This window comes from Calidris pugnax, unplaced genomic scaffold, assembly GCF_001431845.1.
Source record: "Calidris pugnax isolate Ruff unplaced genomic scaffold, ASM143184v1 scaffold65, whole genome shotgun sequence".
Classification (NCBI taxonomy): domain Eukaryota; kingdom Metazoa; phylum Chordata; class Aves; order Charadriiformes; family Scolopacidae; genus Calidris; species Calidris pugnax.
In genome coordinates, this window is record NW_015090785.1 from 1,305,726 (window position 1) to 1,327,537 (window position 21,812).

Below are 21,812 nucleotides of genomic sequence, written 5' to 3' on the forward strand. Positions count from 1 at the left end.
GCCGATGGAGGGAGAGGGTTGTTGGGCACAGCTGGCTGGGCCAGCCCAGGAGAAGAGGCTTTGGCAAAGAGAGTTACTGCGAGATGCAGATCTCTTCTGCAGAACCCCAATAATGGAAAAAGCATCCAGATACTGAAGAGATAAATGCAAAATGCAGCAAAATGACCATAGCAAGCGAAACGTGAACTTCCTCATTGATTGACTCATTTTGGAAAGAGGAACAGTCGAGTTCAGGAACAATATTCTGATGCTTCCCCACCAGAAGGATGAAAGAGGTGGACAGCAAGCTCGGAAGAACACTAACGGACCCACCTCGCTGCGTGCAGTGAGGAGAGGAGGGCAGCCCTCTGAAGGCCTGTCCTGGAGAGCTGGCCAGAAGGCAACAGCAGGGTTAGGCCACAGGCAAACAGACAAATTGCTAGGTAGAAGTCAGGCAGCTGGAGAAACAAGGCTGAGCATGAAGATCAGACACCCCCAAGCCACCCAAGCAGCAGAGCCATCTTGCTGCTTCACAGACCTCAGTTTGGCAGTGACTTCCCCAGCAAGGGCTGCAATTGGGTCTGCCAGGGAAGCATAGGGAGAGGGGAAAAGCCCATCAGAGCCTGCAGGGACAGGCACCTGGGGGCTCAGTCACGTCCCCACGCAGGTCTGCCATCACCATGGGGAAAGGCCTCCACCCCACAGCACCCTCCCACTGCCCAGCTCCAAGATGCCACCAGGTGTGCTGCTCCAGGGCCACCTGGCTGCTGACTCCCCCGAGCAACACCTTCCTGGAGGGCACGTGCTTTTCATTCCGAACAAACACACGCTGTACGTATCAGAGGTAAAAGATTTTATTATCCCATGGATTTTTCCTAAGAAGTAAGAGTCCTACCAGACAAAATATACAAAGCATCTTATGTTTTCTTTCTAGACAACTGCATTCTCATCCTATGAAACAGTGACTATGTTAGTTCACCTTAAAGAACCAAGGTTTGTCCTTACAGCTGCGGGGTTGCACAGTTAGCATATTCAATGACCAGTTAATTCATGCAGAGTCAGAAGGAAGGGGAAAAGGTCTGTATGCTCACCTGAGTGCAGGCTTAGGTTCCTAGAAACGAAGAGAAACGCGGGGCTTAAATTTACCAGTTTGTGGTACTTCCATTAAGCAAACCCATCCTCTGACCCTTCTTGTCATCCGCTCCGCAATAAAAAGTACGGGCCGGCAGCAAGTTATCGCTGGAAAAACACAATGCTAGAAAAGCAAATTTCCCTCTGGCAGTGGGAGACTTTCCTTACCAACCTGCATGAAGTACACGCAATTCTTCATTTTACACCAAGCTTAAAGCAGAATAAAACCAAAGTGTCCTCCTCTACCTGTTAAAACGTAGTGTTCATAGTTGACTATGTCTATACAAAAAACCAAATTCTCAGCCACTAAGGACACACTAATTCCTATTGCATTACATGACCCTTCTGAGACCCTGTTTTGTTTTCACATAATTACCTCACACTATTATTACTTAAAAATTTTATTCTAAAATATATTCACTTTTTTTGGTCCTGCTGAGTTAATGATTGTACTTGCATTTACTTTATCCTTCCTCTTCTAAAACAACAAGCTCATTTCAACAGATGGTGAACAAGTCCAGATATGCTGGAAACCAATTAACAAGAATGTGCCAAGTTGAAACTCACCCCATTCTTTCAAGCCAAAGAACTGCCTGCATTTCAAGAACCTAATTAGTTTTAACTATATTTATGGAACAGAGGGAAGAATATTTAATTACTCTGCAATTCTTCTGTCTGATGATCAATAGAAATGCAGTTTTGTTCACACAATTTCTCTGCAGTTTATCGATCAGCTGAATCTTGCCTCGTATCGATATCTGTACTACAATGGTGCCTGCAGATAATGTGATACACTGCTGGACCACAGTAATTATTATCACCACAGCTTTCATCAGAGGAGTTATACAAGAATACACACTCTGTTAAAGAAAAAAAATTTAGAAATTCTGCTTCTGCACTTGCCAGTAAACACCAGGTCTGCTGCTGACACCACTTTGTATGGAGGCAGGGCACCCAATCTGCACACAGATGGGATCTCGACAACCCAGGAAGAAAGACCTGTGTTAATGTAACAGATCTTTCCAAGCAAGCAGAGCTGGCCAGGACAGACACGGGGCTAGATTAAACCACCCAGCTCCACCCGCAGCCACGGCCCATAGATGGGACATCAGTGGAGCTCTGGCACCTTGAATCAAAGATCCACCTCTTTCTTTAGTTGTGCAAAGTGACAGCAGATCTGCCCAGGGACCACAGCAGATGCAGCTGTGTGTTAGAGAAAAGGCTACACAGCCTTGCACTTCACCCTCTGCTTTGTGGCCAGGGAGCTGGGACGTGCTGTGTCATTCCTAGCCCACCTCACTGCCCCTTGCCCTGTCCTCCTGCCCACCCCGAACGCCTCAGGAGGAGACGTGGTGAGGGGCGAGCCCAAGAGCCAACACAGAGCGGTTGCTTTCAGCGTTTGAAAATCTGGTCTTCAGGGGGACAGCACACAGCAAGCTGGGACCAGCACAGCATGGTTTGGGCAGAAACCTTCTTTCTGCTGAGCTTTCTGAATCATCCTGTCTGTAGCTTCACAACAATTTTTTTCCTGGTTACGGATTTCTGGTCATTAAATCAGCATCAAAATGGTAACTCTTCTTGTGTACATACACCTTCTGTCCCAGTGCCAAGGCAGCCTCAAAGCACTACGCCAGCCTGAAATCACTCGGCCAGGAGAAGAGCACCTATTTCCAACACTCCTATTTCTTGGCCATCCCTTCTACCCCAAACCTGCTCCCAGAAGAGATTCCTGTCCTGTAGCTGCGTCTACTCCCAGGTTATCTTTGACCACTGTGTAAATTTAAGCCCAGCAAACGTCTCAGGTAGGTAGCAGGGAAAGAAGAGAATCCACTGTGAGGCCAGAACAGACCCAAGAGGTTAGAGCTGCACAAGCAGGGGAGGGAGTAAAAAAAGTAAGACAGATTACCATGTCTAAAGAGAGGGCTGAGAGCGTGTGTGTGCGTGTGTGCAAGCAAAGCCAAGGAAGGTTACATCTGGAGAGTGGCTTCATGATGTTTTGCAGATAACAGTTTCAACCACAAAAGTGTTTTCAAAGTGACGAATACGATGACAGTTTCCAGCCTCACGTCGACTGATACCTAGAAGCGATTGAAAGGGAGAAGGGAAATTTCAACAAATTGTAATCTACAACAGCTGCAGCAAGTGGGGGAAGGAAAGCAGATGAGATACAACAGCTGAAATGCAGGAACAACACAGCCCACATGAAAAGCAGCATAACCTCATCTTTGGAAGAATATCCATGTTCTCTAGGCCATGGTTCTGCAGGGAGAGCTGCCATGAACTGGGGGAGCCGCATGGAAAGAGAAGGTTTCAGCTGACAGCATCTCAGCGTTATCTCAGAGACCAGAAAACCTCATGAAGCCAGAAGACAAAGGCTCGTGCAGAGCACAGCTCTGAATGCAGCCAAGGAGGGCTTAAAACCACCACCCCTCTGGCTGTTTGTATCCCCGCACACACTGCTAAGGCCTCAGCCTCTCTGGGAAACAGGTAAGGCTTTCCATGCCCATAAACTGCAGGACCTCAACTCTGGGCAGCTCTGCCAGGCAGCTGCTCCCCTCTTACGGCAGACCCGGTGGTAACCACGAGGGCAGCAGACAGCCCCCCAACAGCCCCAGGCACCACTGAGCACGTCCTGTTGGGAAAGCAACCACAAGCTACAGCCATGGTGACTTCTGCACCCAAACGCTCTCAGGACCCCACAGCTTCCCCGCAGATCCAAACCCAAACTGATGGCAGGTTCCCATTTCAGGTAAACCTTTAAGTACACCAGCATCAACACCCAAACAAACACAAATACTGAAATTAAGGAGTTTTTTCCAGCAATATTACCATTCGTATATAAGATATCTATTGCTGATTTTCATTAAATCCTTTTAAGGTAGTCTAACATTCCCTCTTCACAACTTTTTCCATATTATTAGGAACTTAATTAATTAAAGGCAATTTGCAGTTCTAACCTGCCCTGAATAGCTGCCACTGAAGCGGGTGTCTCCATTAGGGAAATTTTCCAAACAGTTCCCAACAGCACTGCTATTAGTTGATCCCCAGGAGCCCACATGTAAATGAATTGCTGGCTCCTGCAACCGTTTTCTCAATGTTTCGATTAGGCTGAGAGGCGCAGCGATAGAAACACAGCAGCAGCAGCATCCCAGGTTTGGGTTTAGATTAATTAGATGGGAAACACCTCAAAAGATCTCCCGTGTCCTTACGCCACCCACAGGGAAACCTCCCCTCTCGCCAAGAAGAGGCCAGCAGGGCTGTAACAGCAGAAATAAGGACTGTGATGCGGGGGGAAATGAATTAGGGCAGCTGAACACGGCAAGGCTCTTACGTCTCCTGGCGTTCCTGCGCTTCAGCCTGTAGGTCTCCTTGCCGCTGCAGAGGCGGTAGATGAAGGAGCCGAGCTGCTCCATGTCACTGACGTGCTCGGTCGCGATCATCTCCTCCTGGATTATGTATGTCTGAGGCAGGTACGTCCCTTTCTGAAACGACACGGTTTCCACCAAAATAAAGCACAAACGGTGCCGTGATGTCCTCCTCGAACAGAGCTGTCTCACACAGAGCACCAAGGAGAGCCAGATTGCGGAAAATCCACTGTTTGAAGGCTCATCTGCACTTACTGAGGCCAGTTAGCAGACTTTCCTGTCCTCACAGTAAACTGTCCCATGCTACTGGCACAAGACATGCAAAAAGGATTAGATACAAAAACCTGAATGTTCACGTAGGGGATGAAGCCAGTGTAGATCAACCCTGTTATAAACTAACCCCAAGTTTTAAAGGAAGGCACACAAAGCTGTAACTAGGAAACCCTAATAAGCCCATCTGGAGAGGGATCAAGGCTCAACCAAAATGCCAGGAACTCCCATGAAAATGTACACTTGACATTTACTTCAAAAGGCAAAACCCAAAAAATGCCAGCACTGCTCAGATTTCAGTTCCTCCCTCTCCTGAGTTTCCTACATTTCCTCCTCCTCCCTGGTCTACTCAGCACAGCTGCAATGACCTCTTGTTCTTCTAGCCCACAGGAACAGGGACTAGAGATGAAGACCAGGGTGATGAGTGGGGTGCCTCGTGGCGGGACATGGCAGAAAGCATGGAAAACATGGGGAAAGAGAAAATGGGGTACTTGGGAGCACCCCGGGGATGGAGGCCGCCCCTTCCCCTGCAGGAGAGAGATCTGCTCGGCGCTGAAGACTCTCTGCCAGCTGATTCCTGGGTGCCAGGGCATCTCACAGCACCATCATCTGGGCACCACTGTGGCAATACCCCTTTCCCTGCAGGAGAGAGATCTGCTCAGCACTGAAGACTCTCTGCAAGCTGATTCCTGGGTGCCCAGGGCATCTCAGAGCACCATCATCTGGGCACCACTGTGGCAATAAGCAGCTGTGTTACAAGTTCAGCTTGGGCTTGAGGGCACTTGTAAGCAGACTAGATGCTAACTAGGCCATGAAGCAAAAACTCACTTCTGGTCTTTTTTTGTTTAAGAAGAGTCAAAGAAATAAAAGAATGGGCAGGTGCTGGGGCCGATATAAATAAAATCAAGTGGACAAACAAGAACAACAGCACAATTTCAAATACCACCTCCTCAGCTTCCACCACAGGACTGGTTATTTCCATAGAGACGTACCTGGAAACACGCTGTCTTAACTTAATGCCATGCCATGGGGCTGGCACAGCCTACTGGATCAATAAAGCTCTCCTCTAATGCTGGGGGACTAGACTATTAGGAGAAGTTTGTACTACACTAACACAACAGTTCTGCAAGAAATTCAATTATCGATTCTCAGTGGGAGAGTGCAGGAGAGGGCACGCAGCATGTGCAGTTACTGGCAGGAGCTGCCATGTTAACACCCGGGGCTGGGGCTCAGGATGTGCTACATCCTTCCCCTGGCGAGAGGACTTGGAGAGACAGACACAGTCACAGAATCCAGTGTCTTCATTCTTTTAGATTTAAATAGCTGAAGTAGTCAGGAATCTTTGCTCCCCCGTCACAGGACTACTCAATAAGGATCATACCTTCAATTATCTGCCATGAGTTTTAAGAAAGCTAAAGCTTTGGGCATCCTGCGTTCTGCAAAAGGTGTGGATCGTCCGTCATTTAACTGGGTCATGTCCAACTTCTTGCTGCTGTGCAGCGTGGAGCATCCCTCCATCCTTTACTCTCAGATGGTCATGCAGCCCTGTTCACACCCATACAGAATAAAGCCTGCAAGAAGCAGCAGAGCTGCCATTTACAGGCAAAAAAAATAAAAACACAAGAGCTCTGGTAATGCATACGTGGGGACAGCAGGGCCAAGAGCTGAGCGGGGTCTGGCACAGCCATGCCCACACACAGCAGGGACTGCAGAGCAGGTACAGGGCATGTGGCAGCCACATGGCAAAGAGGGACCCTGGCACCAGGCTGGCCGGGGAGGAAAGGGCAAAGGAGGTTCACTGTCCCCCTGTGCTGCCACAGTCTGCTGGAGCAAACCGCCAGCGTTATTAGCTGGACTGAGGTTTGGTCCCAGAAACAGCACTGAAGCCACTGAACACCTTCAAAATTAAACTTGCAGCTGGAAATTAGTCTCATTCATTAGGGACTTGACTGATTCAGAGATGCAGAGAAGGCAAAAGTCTCCAAGTCCAAGGACCAATGTAGCTCATCCGGCATCCAAACAGGAGCACTTATGAGCAGGGGGGCAAGCCATCAGACAATGAAGGCAGCAGGAAGAAATTTGCCCTCTCTACCTGACACAGGCCTCCAGCAAGGCCCCAGCTGTGGACACGAAGATCACAGGCTCACAGGACAATCCAGCAGGGGAGAGTCCCCAGGGCTTTAAGCAGCCTGGTCTTGAAACCTTCAAGGATTTCAAGAAGGCAGCACAACCTCACTGGGAAACCAGTCCCACTGCTTCACTGTCCTCATGGTGAAAAACATTTCTGAGCTCAAGACCAAGCTAAGCACTTTGAAACAATGTCTGTAAGGTGCATGTTAAAACCTTCACAGACAGATTGGGCACTTACCCATCAGAGTTATTTAAACCCATCTCCGCTTTGCACTCTCTTTAAAGAATCAAACACATGAGACCATTTTAATTGTATTTTATCCCCTTTTTAAAATTCAATTTCTGATAAAGACAAAGCATCGCTTCCATTGACTGTCAGTTGCTCTTCTGAGCTCAAGAGCAAGCTAAGCACTTTGAAACAACATCTGTAAGGTGCATGTTAAAACCTCCACAGACAGATTGGGCCATCAGAAAGTTATTTAAACCCATCTCCGCTTTGCACTCTTTCTGAGCTCAAGACCAAGCTAAGCACTTTGAAACAATGTCTGTAAGGTGCATGTTAAAACCTTCACAGACAGATTGGGCACTTACCCATCAGAGTTATTTAAACCCATCTCCGCTTTGCACTCTCTTTAAAGAATCAAACACATGAGACCATTTTAATTGTATTTTATCCCCTTTTTAAAATTCAATTTCTGATAAAGACAAAGCATCGCTTCCATTGACTGTCAGTTGCTATCTGTTATTTTAGGATGCGTCCAGCATTCCAAATCTCTGGTTTTTTCTGGGGCTCTGCTGTCAGTTTGTGCAATCCTGCCTTTTCCATTTCCCTCTGCCCCAGGGACTGGTCACCTGCCATGGCCAGAAGCTGTGGCTGGTTTGGAGCGAGCTGTAAGCAAATGTGTGTTGTACCCCAGCAGGGTTCCCAGAACATTTGCCAGATGGTCACAGCGCGTGAAATTGCAAGGACTGCTAGGAAACAAACTGGGAGTTTGACAAAGAGTGGGCATCAGGCATCTCTCAAAGCCCAACCTTTTGCCTCCGAGCTTAACCCCTAACAAAGTTCACCACACTGCATGTAGCAGCAAGCGAGCAAAGGGAATAAAAAGTAAAAGTTAGATCTGTTTGGATTTTTTGCATTTCTTTTAAATAGACCCTGCCGGAAGGGAGTAAAAGACCCAGTCTCAGTGTTTTGCTTTACCTGCAAAAGACTGAAATAGATACGCACTTTGTGCAGTCTTAAAAATCCTGGTTTTTTTTTTTCCTGCTGTTAAGATTAAATAGTACTCTATTTTAGGATGACTCATTTCAGTCACTGCAATAGCAGCACGGGCTTCTGAACTGAACAAAACTGCTGCTACTAAATCAAATCAACGCCGGCTGTGAGCAAAACTGCATGAGCCTGAGTCCAGTGTTGCAGCCCCACCGCACAGCAGGGATGGCAGCACAGATTCCTCCCCAAAAGGCTGGAAGCTGAAGCCCTGGTACTCCCCAATGGACATATAGCTCTGCAAATGGCAAACCACAGCGGTAACCACAGCAAGAGTGAAAGGAGGAAAAATTTTCCTTTTTTTCTTTTTTTTCCCCCCTTGATTCCTACAATCAGTAAACCCCAGAGGCAGCGGTAACCACTGCAAGAGTGAAAGGAGGGAAAATATTCTTTTTCTTTTTTTCCTTGATTCCTACAATCAGTAAACCCCAGAGGGAAGGAAGCTGCTGCTTCTCTGTGTCACCCTTGTCAGGTTGATCTGCCACGCCAATGTTACTGTGCTGCCTGCAAAATGAATATTTCAGCTAAACCCACTGAAGCCTTCGCTCTGCATGAAGGCTCAGCTCTGTCAGTGCCAAGGCTTCCTTCCCCAGACACAGCAGCCTTGATTTCCCACGAGCTTCCAGCTGGCACCCATGAGCCAGCTCAAGAAACACATGCAGAATAAGCAGGGTTGGAGCTGTACCTTCACGTTAACCAGCAGCTCCCACAGGTTGCGAGGAGGCATCACGATAGTGGTGTTCAGCTCGATGACGTAGCACTTATCCAGCGTTATGTCATGATAAGCCGTCAGACCCTGCGTTCCAAGCACAGAAGTTAAGGAATTGAGCCCTTCGCAATGAAATGTGTCCAAGAACCTCCCTACCAAGCAAGATAAGCAGGTTGGAAAATCTTGGAAAGGGCCTTTGGAAGGAGGACAGCTCAGTAATGAGATGATTGTAGACATATGTGACAGTGCAGCAATAGCACTAGACCATGAGCACTGTGCTTGGCGCACCCCAGCTCACCCCCGTTCTACACCCCCAAAGGCCCCAAGAGCTCCTTACTCGCTGGAAGTCATGGATGATATCTGCAGGGTCGCTCCCTCCAAACTGGGGCACTGGGACGTTGATTTGCTCATAGTTCTCCTCAATGTAAATCTTCACATCTTCGTGCAACTCCAGCTGCCCTTTGAACGGTGAATACAGCGAGTCTTCGTAAAGGACGCCGCAGTGGAACACGCTCTCGCGGGGCAGCTGTGGGGACAAGATCCAGATGGAGGTACAACACCCCACACCCCACTCACAGCTACAGCAAACATGGGAAGAAACGTACTCACACTGGGTAAAAAACACTCTTTTCAAACAGATGCGTGAAGATATTTCAAGATCAATTTTTTTACCAGAAAATGTTCTTGGTTAAGATAGTGCAAAACACCCCTTTGAGAGATGACCACATCTCCCCTCCTGCTAGCCAGGTCCAAAGAGAATAAAGGATTTCCTGTGGGATTTCACGAGGAGTAATTCAGGAAGGCAAACTGACTGCCTATAGGCTCTTTAATTTCATAACTAGGCTGTTCGCATCCCTCCATAGACATGGCTTCCGGAAACTGCATTTTCCTACAGAAGGCATGTAAGCTTGGGGCAAGCAGAGCATCATTCTAAAGGCACTTGTGCCTTGGATATGGCAAATGCACCAAAACAAGGCAGCTTTGCCTCACTGGAAAGCAGGAGCTGCTGCTCTCCAGGGCTGCAGAAGCATGAGCCATGGGAAAGAAGCTAATGCAGGGTGAGCGGTAAAGTATGAGCATTAGGATCACAGGGACAAACTGCAGCCACTGAAAACTGAGACATAAAGTCCCCCTCGCTTTGGTCCCCCAAGCATCTCTAACCATGTTGGACAGGCTCTGCAGTGTAATTAGATATAAGCTGTGATCTGGTATTGCAGGCAGGCAGTGGGACTGACAATGGGGGGTCCAAAGGGACCGGTGGGCATCTCCCAAAGCCACTCAGCGTGCACCAAGGGTAGATTATTGACTGGGTAATGGACTGAACGCTGTCCATAACCTGGTCAATAACATCCTCTTGGTGCTGGGGGCTTCTTCTTGTAAGGAACTGTCTACACCAGAAGCCCTGCAACAGGGTGCCAGCACACTGACACAGCGGTGTGTGGGAGGGACGCGCAGCCCTGCGGTTGTCAAAGGGTTTCCAGATGAGGTATAAATGACCACGGGTAATAAAGCTCTGATGTATCTTAAAACAAAGATTGCAAATTAATTTGACAGCAAGAAAATTTATGGAGCAAGAGAGTGTATAAAAAGACTATACTGCTGAGTGGATAAGTGCTGGCTGCAGAGACGAAAGCTGCCGGTGGTCCTGGGAGAGCTCATTCACTAATAGCTGCTCTGCAGCAGAAAGAGGGCTTCCGTGCAAATCGATGCGCTGGGGTTTCTTGGCTAAACACTCAGCAAGCCACAGAGCTCAGCAGTTTCCTCCTTAAAAAGCAGTTCTTCCCTGCCTCATTCTCTGTGCTCTGACCCACCACAACACTGCCAGCCCAGCGCCTCCGCTGGGCCAGGCTTTGCAAAGACTGCATGGAAGAGGTGGTGCTGAATTCAATGGAGGTCAAAGGCTCACCTTCCATACCATCTCCCACTTACTTTTCACTTCTCCGCTTGCTTTATTAATAGCGGCACCTACTTTTGTTACACCTACAGAGTTTTGCTGTGCTAGGGCCTAAAAAGCCTACTGCAAAAAGCTACTCCCTTGCCCGTATCTCCCTGATCTCTCCAGGGCTTGCTCTCCACTCACAACAAGCCACGTTTTCAGACTGCCTTGTCCCTGGCAGCGGTGATGTTGGGTTTGAAAGGTAGAACTGGAAGGACGCTTTTAAGGAGTTAAAGTAAAAATAAAAAGGCAAAACAAAGCCACAAGGGAGGGAAGGAGGAGGGCTTCCAGAAGGTCTGTCAGTGAGGACGGAGGTGAGTCTGAGCCTACCACAAGGAAATCGGGAACTAACAGTTCCCAGCTACTGAATGTAACAGCATTTATGTATTTATACTCAAAAGATGTGCCTCATATGCAGTGCCCAAAGGACTGGCTCCTGAGTTACCGCAGTGCAAAGCAATAAATAACAGCACCAGCGCTTTCAACCCTTGAAGCAGCTTGTCTGGCTGCTCTGGCTGAAGAGCCAGCAGTCCTTCCTGACTCGCCCCTACCTGGGTGATGAAGAAGTATCTGTAGACATACATCGATGCAAAGACCAAGCCCAGGAGCAGTATGAGAAGGCCCATGGTCAGGTAGCACACCCCGCTGAGCGATGTCCTCCTGCTCTGCACCACGGGAGCCGGCTCCTCCTGCAAGATGAAAAGGAGAACATCAGTTAGTTGCTGCTGCAAGGGATGAGAAAATCAACTATATTTTACGAAAAGGTTGTGCACACATTAGTGACGTGCGACTTGAGGGTGGCAGGCACTGTCCTGCAAAGCGACTTCACATCTGGCAGCATTCTGGCAAGAGTGAAATACTTCTTGTGCATTTTGCTCTCCCATCCCCTCATATATACATGTATTTTTAAAAAAAAAAATCCATGTATGAACATACACACACATATGTGTACTCTGCTTCCCACCAACTGCTCAGAACAAACTCAAGCTTTGTTGCAGCATGGGGTAAGGATCGACTGAAAAAGGGAAGTCAGGAACTAACAGTTCCTAGTTACTGAATGTAAGAGCACTTAGGAATTTATACTCAAAAAAATTTTGTTGAAGTGTTACCACTCATGCAGAATTTTTGAGGGGGAAATTTCTGGTGCCAGAGAGGTGCCTCCTGGCCCTGCTGGGGTGAGCCTACCCAAACAGCTGTGTTGATCTCAACTTCATTTTCAAGGAGATTCCTCCACACCTTCCAGGAACATGGTCAGAGCATCAGAAGAAAACACATCTGCCTGTTTTTACAGTGCTGCCCCATCTGTACAGAGAGCAGCTAGTGTACCACGTTACAGCCCCCGAAAAGGAGGGCAGTGCAAAGGCAGGGTTACCTCCTGGGGACCACTCATCCCAGCCTACCATGCTCTTGTTTTTGCTACCAAAATAACCCTCCAAAATGCAAAGCAGGAGGATGTAAGGCCTTTCAGAAGCAGATGAAAGAAGCCGGTTCAGAGATGCCCCAGTTTCCACACAGCAGAGCTGCAAGCTGCCCTCAGCTGAGCAGGCAGGCAGGGGAGAGAGGTGCCAGGGAGGGCTCCTGCAGATTAACTCCCTCTCTGCGGTACGTGATCTGATGCATTTGATTAGGAAGACACTCTCCACAGCTAGCCAGAGACCAGTACGAACTGGAAGAGCAGATTTAAAAGCAAAACACCAGCCCCTCATTTCTAAGACGCATTGCTTTTTAAAGAAAGAGACATTTCTCCAGGGTAACATGGCCAAAACCCACAGGGTGCAGGTGCTGCTCTCTAAGAGGAGATGCCTCTCAGTGCCCCCCACCCTCCAGTGGAGTGAGACTGCTCTGCACAGCCAAGCTGGCAGCAAACACCTTTCCCTGCCATGGAGCGGCCCTTATGAAAGTAGCAGTTCAGTCCTAGGCCTGGAAGCATCTGGTTGCTCCTACCCCAGGACTAGAGCATCCCTGGGGCACCCATGGGGATCCTGCCAGGCAAGGATCCCCCCACATCCCTGGTACCTGAGCTTCATCGAGGTGCAGAACAGCAGCAGAGCCAGGATCCTACAACCCCTCTGCGACCCGCCCCAATCCCAGACTGCTCCAGCTATTGACTTTTTCTTTTCTAGCCATGTTCAGACTGATAACTGCAAAGACCAAATTGCTTTGGGAGAGCTACAATTCCAGCACGCCTCCAGGAGAAATTAATCTATATTTATTTCTCCTTCATCCCAGGTGTTGAAAGACCTGCAGCACCTCTATTCACTGCCAGCTCCCTACACTGAAGGATCAGTGCAATCAGTTTGCCGCTGTTCTGTCAGCAAATAAAGGGATGAGCAAACTGAAAAATACCACATTTTAAGTTCACTTCTTCTCCTTCTGCAGACAAGAGGTAGCAACTGTGACAAGCCACAAAGAAAAGAAAGAAAGAAGAAAAAAAATAATCCCATTACTAGAGGAAGTTTAAAGGCCCTCTGACATGAACTGCTAGGACAGGGAAGTCACGCTATATGTCAAGTGTTTCACAAAAACAGATTTCCCCAGATAGTTGTCATCAGAGTGCAGACAGTGGAGGTGAAGAAGAACGAAAAGCTCTCCAGCTACTGACACTGAAGCACGGCTGAGGAAATGTTTAACGCTCCGCCAGTGAATTACATCCGAAAGGTGCCAGGTTCCCGTGATGGATAACGCACTCCTCGCTTGCTCGGTGAGCTGCAAGTGCTAACTCCACACAGCGCCTGGGGAGAGGGTTCAGAAGGACACAGCAGCTCAAAGAGAAAAAAAATTACTCCCACTAAAAAGAAAAAATGCGTTGGAAGAATAGCAGGGAGGGGCAACTAAGCCCTCACCGGTTTGCTATTTGCTGGAGCAGGTCTGTGCTCCTTGCACACAGCGAGACATCCCACCCCTCACCACCAAAGCAGATGAATTCAGCTCCCTACAAAGCATTCCTGGCTTTGGGAAAAACGCCCGAGTTTTGCATTCCAGGAGAAGGTGTGGGAAGCAAAGCCAAGCTTCGTCCTCGGAGAACTTATGGAAGACCAGGAAAAGGGAAAAAAAAAAACCAAACCACCTCAAATTCTGAGGGAGGACAGAAAAACTCAACAGCAACCATTCTGATAAAGAGTAGATAAAGGCAGCAAAGTTAAAAATGCTGCCAGGCAGGCCAAGGGGAACAATTAACACAGTCCTGCAAAATATTGCATAGAAATCACCTGTGCAAACCCTCACTGAAACATGCGTCTCCTTCCCCACTCCAGCAGATAAAAAGGCCACCAGCCTTTGCCACGATGAATGAATTACAGTTTAAAAACAACTACACATTAGTTGGCACCCAAGCTTTGGGCCGGAGGCGTTCTCAGCGCTGACAGCCTGGGGACTGAGCACTGCACAGCCTGCTTTAACAGCAGTCCACCCAGGATAACAAACCTTCACCAGGATGGAAAAATCCAGGCAGCTCCTTCCACAGGCCCCGCTCATGCCACAACCCATCTCCTTCCCACGGCCTGTCACTCCCTGCACCAGAAAACACGGGTGTTTAAAAAAAAACAAACAGGAAATCCATCCCAGCTGATTTCCATCCATTCCTGTTGTAGGAACGCCTGGCTCCCCAGCAAGGGAGCAGTTTTCCCCGAAGGTAACCTTACCATAAAGAGAACCAGGTGGTCCCAGCAGCAAGCTGCAGGAAAGCCACCCCCACCAGAAGACCCCAGGACCAACCAGCAAACCAACCCCTGCACCGTGCTCACGCCACACGGCAGACTTTGCAGGTCTGGCAGCATTCCCGACCTCCATGAATCTCAGTAGCGGGGAAAAGACTTGGCAGTGGGGTTCTCCTGAAGAGCAGATCACCCCTTTGAGATGCACATTTCCACCAAAGACAAAAATCAAAATATTAACACCCAAAAATGCTGTACGTTCACCAGACGTTTAACAATACTCCCTAAGAATTCACTAATCAGACACTCTTCCCGCAACAAGCCATCCTACTAATTTTCTGCCTCAAACAACTATGGGATGTTTGGGCCAAGAGAAATGGGAAAGGTTGGGGTCAAAACCATCCCTGGGCAGAGGGAGGGACAGGTATTTCAGTAAATGGGCTTTCCTTTTCTTTTTCCATTATTTTAAACACGGTATTCCAACAGAAGGGCTTGTTTTACACAAAAACCAACATAAGGCCCTTCCTGCCCTCTCTGGGCTGTGCAGAGGACAAACATTCATTTACTTCTCCATGAACAAATGGATGGAAAAGCGACAACAGCAGCAGAAGAGCACGATGTCCACGGTCCAGATGCTACGGGTGTGCTCACGAGGAGGATGCATGGACAGATTCACATCTCTGCAGAATATCCCTCTGGATTCCAGGGCAGGACAACCCTGCCATTCCATGCAACCATACTTTCTTTGCTTCATATTTCTTGGCACCACCACATGCTCCAGGGCTGGTGCAGGTGACAGAAGCTGCCTCTTTGCTGACCTGACAGAAAGGCCCAGGCCAGCTCCCTTTCCAGCAGGAAACCTGGAAGATGCTGCGGGCAGAGCTCCTTCCCCTGAGCAACCCGAGGGGAAGGCACAGCTCGCTCTCCCTCCCCATGGGCAACAAGGGAAAGCATCCATCTCTCGAGGAGAGCACCTGCACACCTTGATTTTCTGCCAGGCATCGTCCTGCTGACACTTCATCCCACCGGGTGAGGGAGAGAGGCAGCTCCAGCACACAAGCCTCAATAACCAGACATGCTGACTCGGCTCCAGCTCACAGGCACGATTGCTTCGCAGATACTCAACTCAGTGCCTGGCAGCAGACAGGATACTGGAATATGAAAAGGAATTCCTTTCCTTGGATAAAACAGGCTCTTCACTACACTCCAGCACACTGCCTGCTCGCGGGGCTGGCGCAGTAACAGAGTGCAGGCGGCAGATACCCAAATGGGGGAGGATGAAGTTATGATACAGACCATTTGGTAGAGGAGGCTTGAAATTAGCCTGAGACAGGAAAATAAGTCCTAATTCAGTCTTTGAGGATTTTCTTCATAATTTCAAGTCTTGCTGGGGATATGATGAAAACGGCTGGGGTCCTGTTATCCCTATTTGTTCCCGAATGGCTGAGGAACACCTCTCCTACAAGGGTGTCAAGGACAGAAGACTAGTTATGCTTTACAGTTATCCATACCACAAAAACCAAGCCTAAAGGCTGGAGTAAGACAGAACAGGGAAACCATCAGCACCTGCCAGGCACTGCTGAAGGCACCTACTGCTGAGCAAACCCTCCTGGCTTCACGGGACTGAGCCTCTGGACACATAACACTAGCAAGAGCTGCTAGCAAGAACCATACCCAGTGAGGTGTTGCCTTTGATACTTCTCATGGATATAGTACAGGGTTATGAAAAACAGATCATTGATTCTATCGCTCCTTCATCTCCAATACCTTGCAGAAGATGATAGAAATGAGGAAATTAAAGGTATCATGTCGTGCCTTGTTCCCTCCTGAGTTGCACATCTCCTCGGCAGCGATGGGCTCAGGTCACACACTTTTCCTGCTTCTTCAGCTTTGGAAATGGCTCTGAGTTCTCCACAAACCGTTTTTTCTGCATTTCTGAAACACCCAGGTTTGAAATCTTCCATTTTAGCTGTAGCAGGGCCTGACAAACAGGGGACATAGCTCAGAAAGCATCTAAATGTACACACCAACAGACAAAGAAGTTTGGGGCAACTAAAAATAGTAAATGTGATTTTGATGGCTGACAAGTGAGGAGAGAAATGCAACGCAGAGTAAATACTCTAAGGGATGCAGTTTGGAGAGAAGTGCTATCTGAAAGGCAGCAAAATATGTCATCCCTCTCTGGGAGGTTGCTTGTTCCAAGGGAGCAGCAGCCTGAGCTCTTGACATAGAAGATGTACTGACATAACTACAGGCACGGCCACAGGGAGCCATGGCATTCTCAAAGGATGCAGGTTCGAAACCTAAGAAAACCGTATCAGAAAATCTAACTGATCTCATCATTTACCTGTTTCTGGTAACCAAAGGCCAATACGGACTACAGAAAAAGGAAAAAAATCAGCTTAAGGTCTCTACCTCCAGTACCTCCATTGACTTCAGATGGAAAAACCCCACAGCTGACTGCTGGAAAATTGCAGTGCTGCTGCAGTGGGTGCAAGCTGGTAGGGACTGAGCGCTCCTCTGATGTGCCGGGCTTGGCTTTGAGTGTCACCTCTCAGCAAAGCAACCCCCGTGTCTGCACCGATGCAGCCTGCTCTTCCTGCACGCGAAGCAAAGCCCTCTCATCCACCCACAGCATCCCTACTCCCTGCCAGCACTTACTGACCCTGCTCTGGGTGACAACAAGCACTGGAGAGTTTGTGGGATAAATTACAGGGCGAGGAGATCCAGACCTGCCTCCCAGAGACCACCTCTCCCCTATTTAGGCGTTCAGACACAAGGGAGCTCAGTGGTGAGGAGCCCCCAAGGATGGCCAGAGTGAGTAGGGGTGGCCAGCGAGGGTTCGAGGAGCACTTCCCAAGTAGAGCTCTGGAGAAGGAAAGTGAGAGACTACACACAAGGAAAAGGCAGATGAAGGAAGACAAGAAGGGGGAGAGGAACACAGAGACACAAACCATCGCAGCAAAGGCAGATCATCCTTGCATCCACCAAAGCATCTCCCACGAGCCAAAAAAAGGCTCCTTTGCCAGATGAACAAAAACCGAGTCCTCTCCTCAAGAGCAGTTATGCTTGTAGGGAGGAGAGAGAGGGAAATGAGGAGAAATACCAGGTGACACCAAGGGGGAAACAGTGCCCGGGCCATTGCCCTGGCAGAGAGTCACAGGGGTCACTGCTCAGCACTAGCAATGAGAGGTCCCTGAATGAGTCTGTTACCTCGAAGGAGAGTCCTTCCAGCCTGAAGAGCATTTCTAATGCTTTAGGTCAGAAAAGAAAATAACGTGTGCATGCACGGAGAGAGATATATATATACACACACACATATATATATATATGGCACACAGTTTCCAAGGCAACCGAACTCCCTGCACGCAGTACTTGAGCAGCGCTTGTGCAGGGCACGCAGCAGCAGTTCCACAGAGAACACAACTGATGGCTTTTGGACTCAAAGACGCCTGGAAGCCAAAAAAAAAAAAAAAAAAAAACCCTTAAATAAAAAAACTACGGGGCTCAGGTCACACACTTTTCCTGCTTCTTCAGCTTTGGAAATGGCTCTGAGTTCTCCACAAACCGTTTTTTCTGCATTTCTGAAACACCCAGGTTTGAAATCTTCCATTTTAGCTGTAGCAGGGCCTGACAAACAGGGGACATAGCTCAGAAAGCATCTAAATGTACACACCAACAGACAAAGAAGTTTGGGGCAACTAAAAATAGTAAATGTGATTTTGATGGCTGACAAGTGAGGAGAGAAATGCAACGCAGAGTAAATACTCTAAGGGATGCAGTTTGGAGAGAAGTGCTATCTGAAAGGCAGCAAAATATGTCATCCCTCTCTGGGAGGTTGCTTGTTCCAAGGGAGCAGCAGCCTGAGCTCTTGACATAGAAGATGTACTGACATAACTACAGGCACGGCCACAGGGAGCCATGGCATTCTCAAAGGATGCAGGTTCGAAACCTAAGAAAACCGTATCAGAAAATCTAACTGATCTCATCATTTACCTGTTTCTGGTAACCAAAGGCCAATACGGACTACAGAAAAAGGAAAAAAATCAGCTTAAGGTCTCTACCTCCAGTACCTCCATTGACTTCAGATGGAAAAACCCCACAGCTGACTGCTGGAAAATTGCAGTGCTGCTGCAGTGGGTGCAAGCTGGTAGGGACTGAGCGCTCCTCTGATGTGCCGGGCTTGGCTTTGAGTGTCACCTCTCAGCAAAGCAACCCCCGTGTCTGCACCGATGCAGCCTGCTCTTCCTGCACGCGAAGCAAAGCCCTCTCATCCACCCACAGCATCCCTACTCCCTGCCAGCACTTACTGACCCTGCTCTGGGTGACAACAAGCACTGGAGAGTTTGTGGGATAAATTACAGGGCGAGGAGATCCAGACCTGCCTCCCAGAGACCACCTCTCCCCTATTTAGGCGTTCAGACACAAGGGAGCTCAGTGGTGAGGAGCCCCCAAGGATGGCCAGAGTGAGTAGGGGTGGCCAGCGAGGGTTCGAGGAGCACTTCCCAAGTAGAGCTCTGGAGAAGGAAAGTGAGAGACTACACACAAGGAAAAGGCAGATGAAGGAAGACAAGAAGGGGGAGAGGAACACAGAGACACAAACCATCGCAGCAAAGGCAGTTCATCCTTGCATCCACCAAAGCATCTCCCACGAGCCAAAAAAAGGCTCCTTTGCCAGATGAACAAAAACCGAGTCCTCTCCTCAAGAGCAGTTATGCTTGTAGGGAGGAGAGAGAGGGAAATGAGGAGAAATACCAGGTGACACCAAGGGGGAAACAGTGCCCGGGCCATTGCCCTGGCAGAGAGTCACAGGGGTCACTGCTCAGCACTAGCAATGAGAGGTCCCTGAATGAGTCTGTTACCTCGAAGGAGAGTCCTTCCAGCCTGAAGAGCATTTCTAATGCTTTAGGTCAGAAAAGAAAATAACGTGTGCATGCACGGAGAGAGATATATATATACACACACACATATATATATATATGGCACACAGTTTCCAAGGCAACCGAACTCCCTGCACGCAGTACTTGAGCAGCGCTTGTGCAGGGCACGCAGCAGCAGTTCCACAGAGAACACAACTGATGGCTTTTGGACTCAAAGACGCCTGGAAGCCAAAAAAAAAAAAAAAAAAGAGCCTGTAATTAAGAGACTATCACAGCCAAAGGCAAAAAGGTTGCAATAAATGAATCTAATCACATCTTTAAATGACACCACGGCACGTGACTAGCAACAAAGCCACCTGCCTCAGGAGTTACTTTGCAGCGCTGGAAATTAGAATATCAAAAACAACCACTGGCTAATTAAAAGCCCCAGCTTTGTTGACAGACGACAAAGACAGCAGGATGTTAAAAACACAGCCTAGCATGTGGGAGCTCCTCAGCACTCAGTGATCATATTTTCCTTCTCCCTCATCAACAAGAGAGATAAACCCCCTTCTTTTCTTCTTTTTCCAACCCTTTCTGGAACTAAGGGGCTGCTTCTCCTCCCTCTTTGCACAGGGGTGAGGAATTCATTTCCATATATTTTTTTATTTTATTTTTTTGGCAGAGGCACAACAACTTCCAGCTGGAGTTTTTCCAGCCTCCCTCTCCTCTTTCCCAGGAGTAAAACCATTCAGAGCATTAGCAGAGCCAACAAAGCCCCTTGTAAAAATAAGGCTATTCTTACCAAGCACATAGCTATAGCCCCGAGCATTACACTGGACAGGCAGGCAGGCAGAAAATAAACAGCTGTGATAAAGAGGCAAAAAATGTCCCAACCTGGCTGTTTAACAGCCTGACTGCCGAAATATGGAGCCTGATAAACACATTTCCAGAAACCTACAGGAGCTGCAGCCACTCACTGAAACGATGGGGAAATCAGTCCCTGCCCCGGAGCAGCTCCACCACCACGAAAAGGCTCTGGAGCACCTGGGCAGACCTCACCTGGGAGAGGGAAGGAGCAAGCACAGCCAAGTGAAGGCCAGGGGTTTTTTTGCAGCCCTGAAGTGGGAGGTGGCATTAAAAGAATGGGAATTTTTCCCAGGAGAAAAATGAAGGTTAAGCTTTGGCATTGGGTCCCAAAACCTATCTAGAGCAATTAAAGACCAAAGGCAGCTCAAGCAAGAGTGAAGCTGAGCGGCTGCTCTGGGAACAGGGGAAGCTCTTAAATCAAGGGGTTGGCAAAGTTAAAGAGAGAGACTAGGTTCAAAGGTAAAGACATATGCAGGTGGGCCAACACCTGACTCCTCTTTGACCAATGCCAAAAATATTCCAGATCATTGACAAACTGAGGCAAGGAAATGTCAATGACTTTCAGCTTGTTCTTGGGGTAGCTGAGTCTTCCTTCTCCTGCCAGGTGAAGAGAAGCTGCTACCAGCTGCCTACAACACCAGCCTCCTTGCTTCCACCTTCACATGCAGCTTGGAAAGAAGCCACAAGCCTGACTGCTCACCCAAGTGACAAGCCGTCCTGTGGCAGGACAGTGGGACCACGTGCTTGGGAAGGAGCTGGACAAACTTCCCTTCTTGACCACCACACACTCACCCCTCACAAACTAAAACTGTACAATTGCTCCAATATAAACCAAACATGCCTACCCAGCTGTGCCAGAGGCCCAGGGAGTCCTGGGCACAAGCCCAGAGAGCCAGCAACTGATTTTGCAAAAGGTGTACATGATTTGGTGCTGTCTCAGCACATCTGAACACAGAAAATGTGATAGGGAAAAGACCTTCACACACATCAAAAGGTTTTACATTATTTCATCTGAAGTTATTCACCACCAGTGATGACTTTGCATCCTGATAAGGCATGAGAGCAGAGCAAGAGAGTTGGGCACTCCCTTGAACACCACCACTGGGCTCTGCCACTGCTTCCCCCAGAGAGCTCCGTGTCCGGATGGTTTTGGGGTCCAAACAAATGTGCAGTCTAAAACTACAGCACCCACCTCTGAGCTTCTACAGTCAGGCAGGCACAGACAGCCAAGAGCAAATTAGCCATTTTGGATGTTGCCAAGGGCCAGCCAAACACTGCTGATCTGGCTGTGGCCAACGAAGCCATCGCTGTCCCACCTCGCTCTTCCACTAGAGGATAGTGATTCCCAAAAGGCTGGCAGAAAGGAGGATGCAGCCCTGCCCAAGACACTTCTGAGCAGGAACAGCCAAAGTATGGCCTTCTGCTGGCTCTGCGGAGGAGAGGGGGCATCAGAGCTGTAAATCTGTACCGTTCACTCTGAGCAGAGGGGTCAGAATCCAGCGCTTCCCGGAGGTCAAGCTGAAGCATCTTAACAAGGAACCAGACTTCAGGCCACAACATCTGCCTCTTTCCTGAAAATCAGGACTTACACAGTATCACACCATAAAATGAAATAATTTCTCCCTTTCAGAACAGACAGC

At 48.6% G+C, this 21,812-nt stretch overlaps 1 protein-coding gene across 1 annotated transcript; it reads right to left on the reverse strand.

Annotated features, from left to right (window-relative positions):
- Positions 1-815: 815 nt before the first annotated feature.
- On the reverse strand, positions 816-11,479 carry ITM2C (integral membrane protein 2C). Its single transcript, XM_014966282.1, has 5 exons — positions 11,342-11,479; positions 9,192-9,380; positions 8,831-8,941; positions 4,442-4,592; positions 816-3,188 (listed from the first exon to the last, which is right to left on the reverse strand). Exons 1-5 carry the CDS (start codon positions 11,414-11,416, stop codon positions 3,097-3,099), a joined length of 618 nt encoding a protein of 205 aa, XP_014821768.1. The 5' UTR covers positions 11,417-11,479; the 3' UTR covers positions 816-3,096.
- Between the last annotated feature and the right edge of the window lie 10,333 nt (positions 11,480-21,812).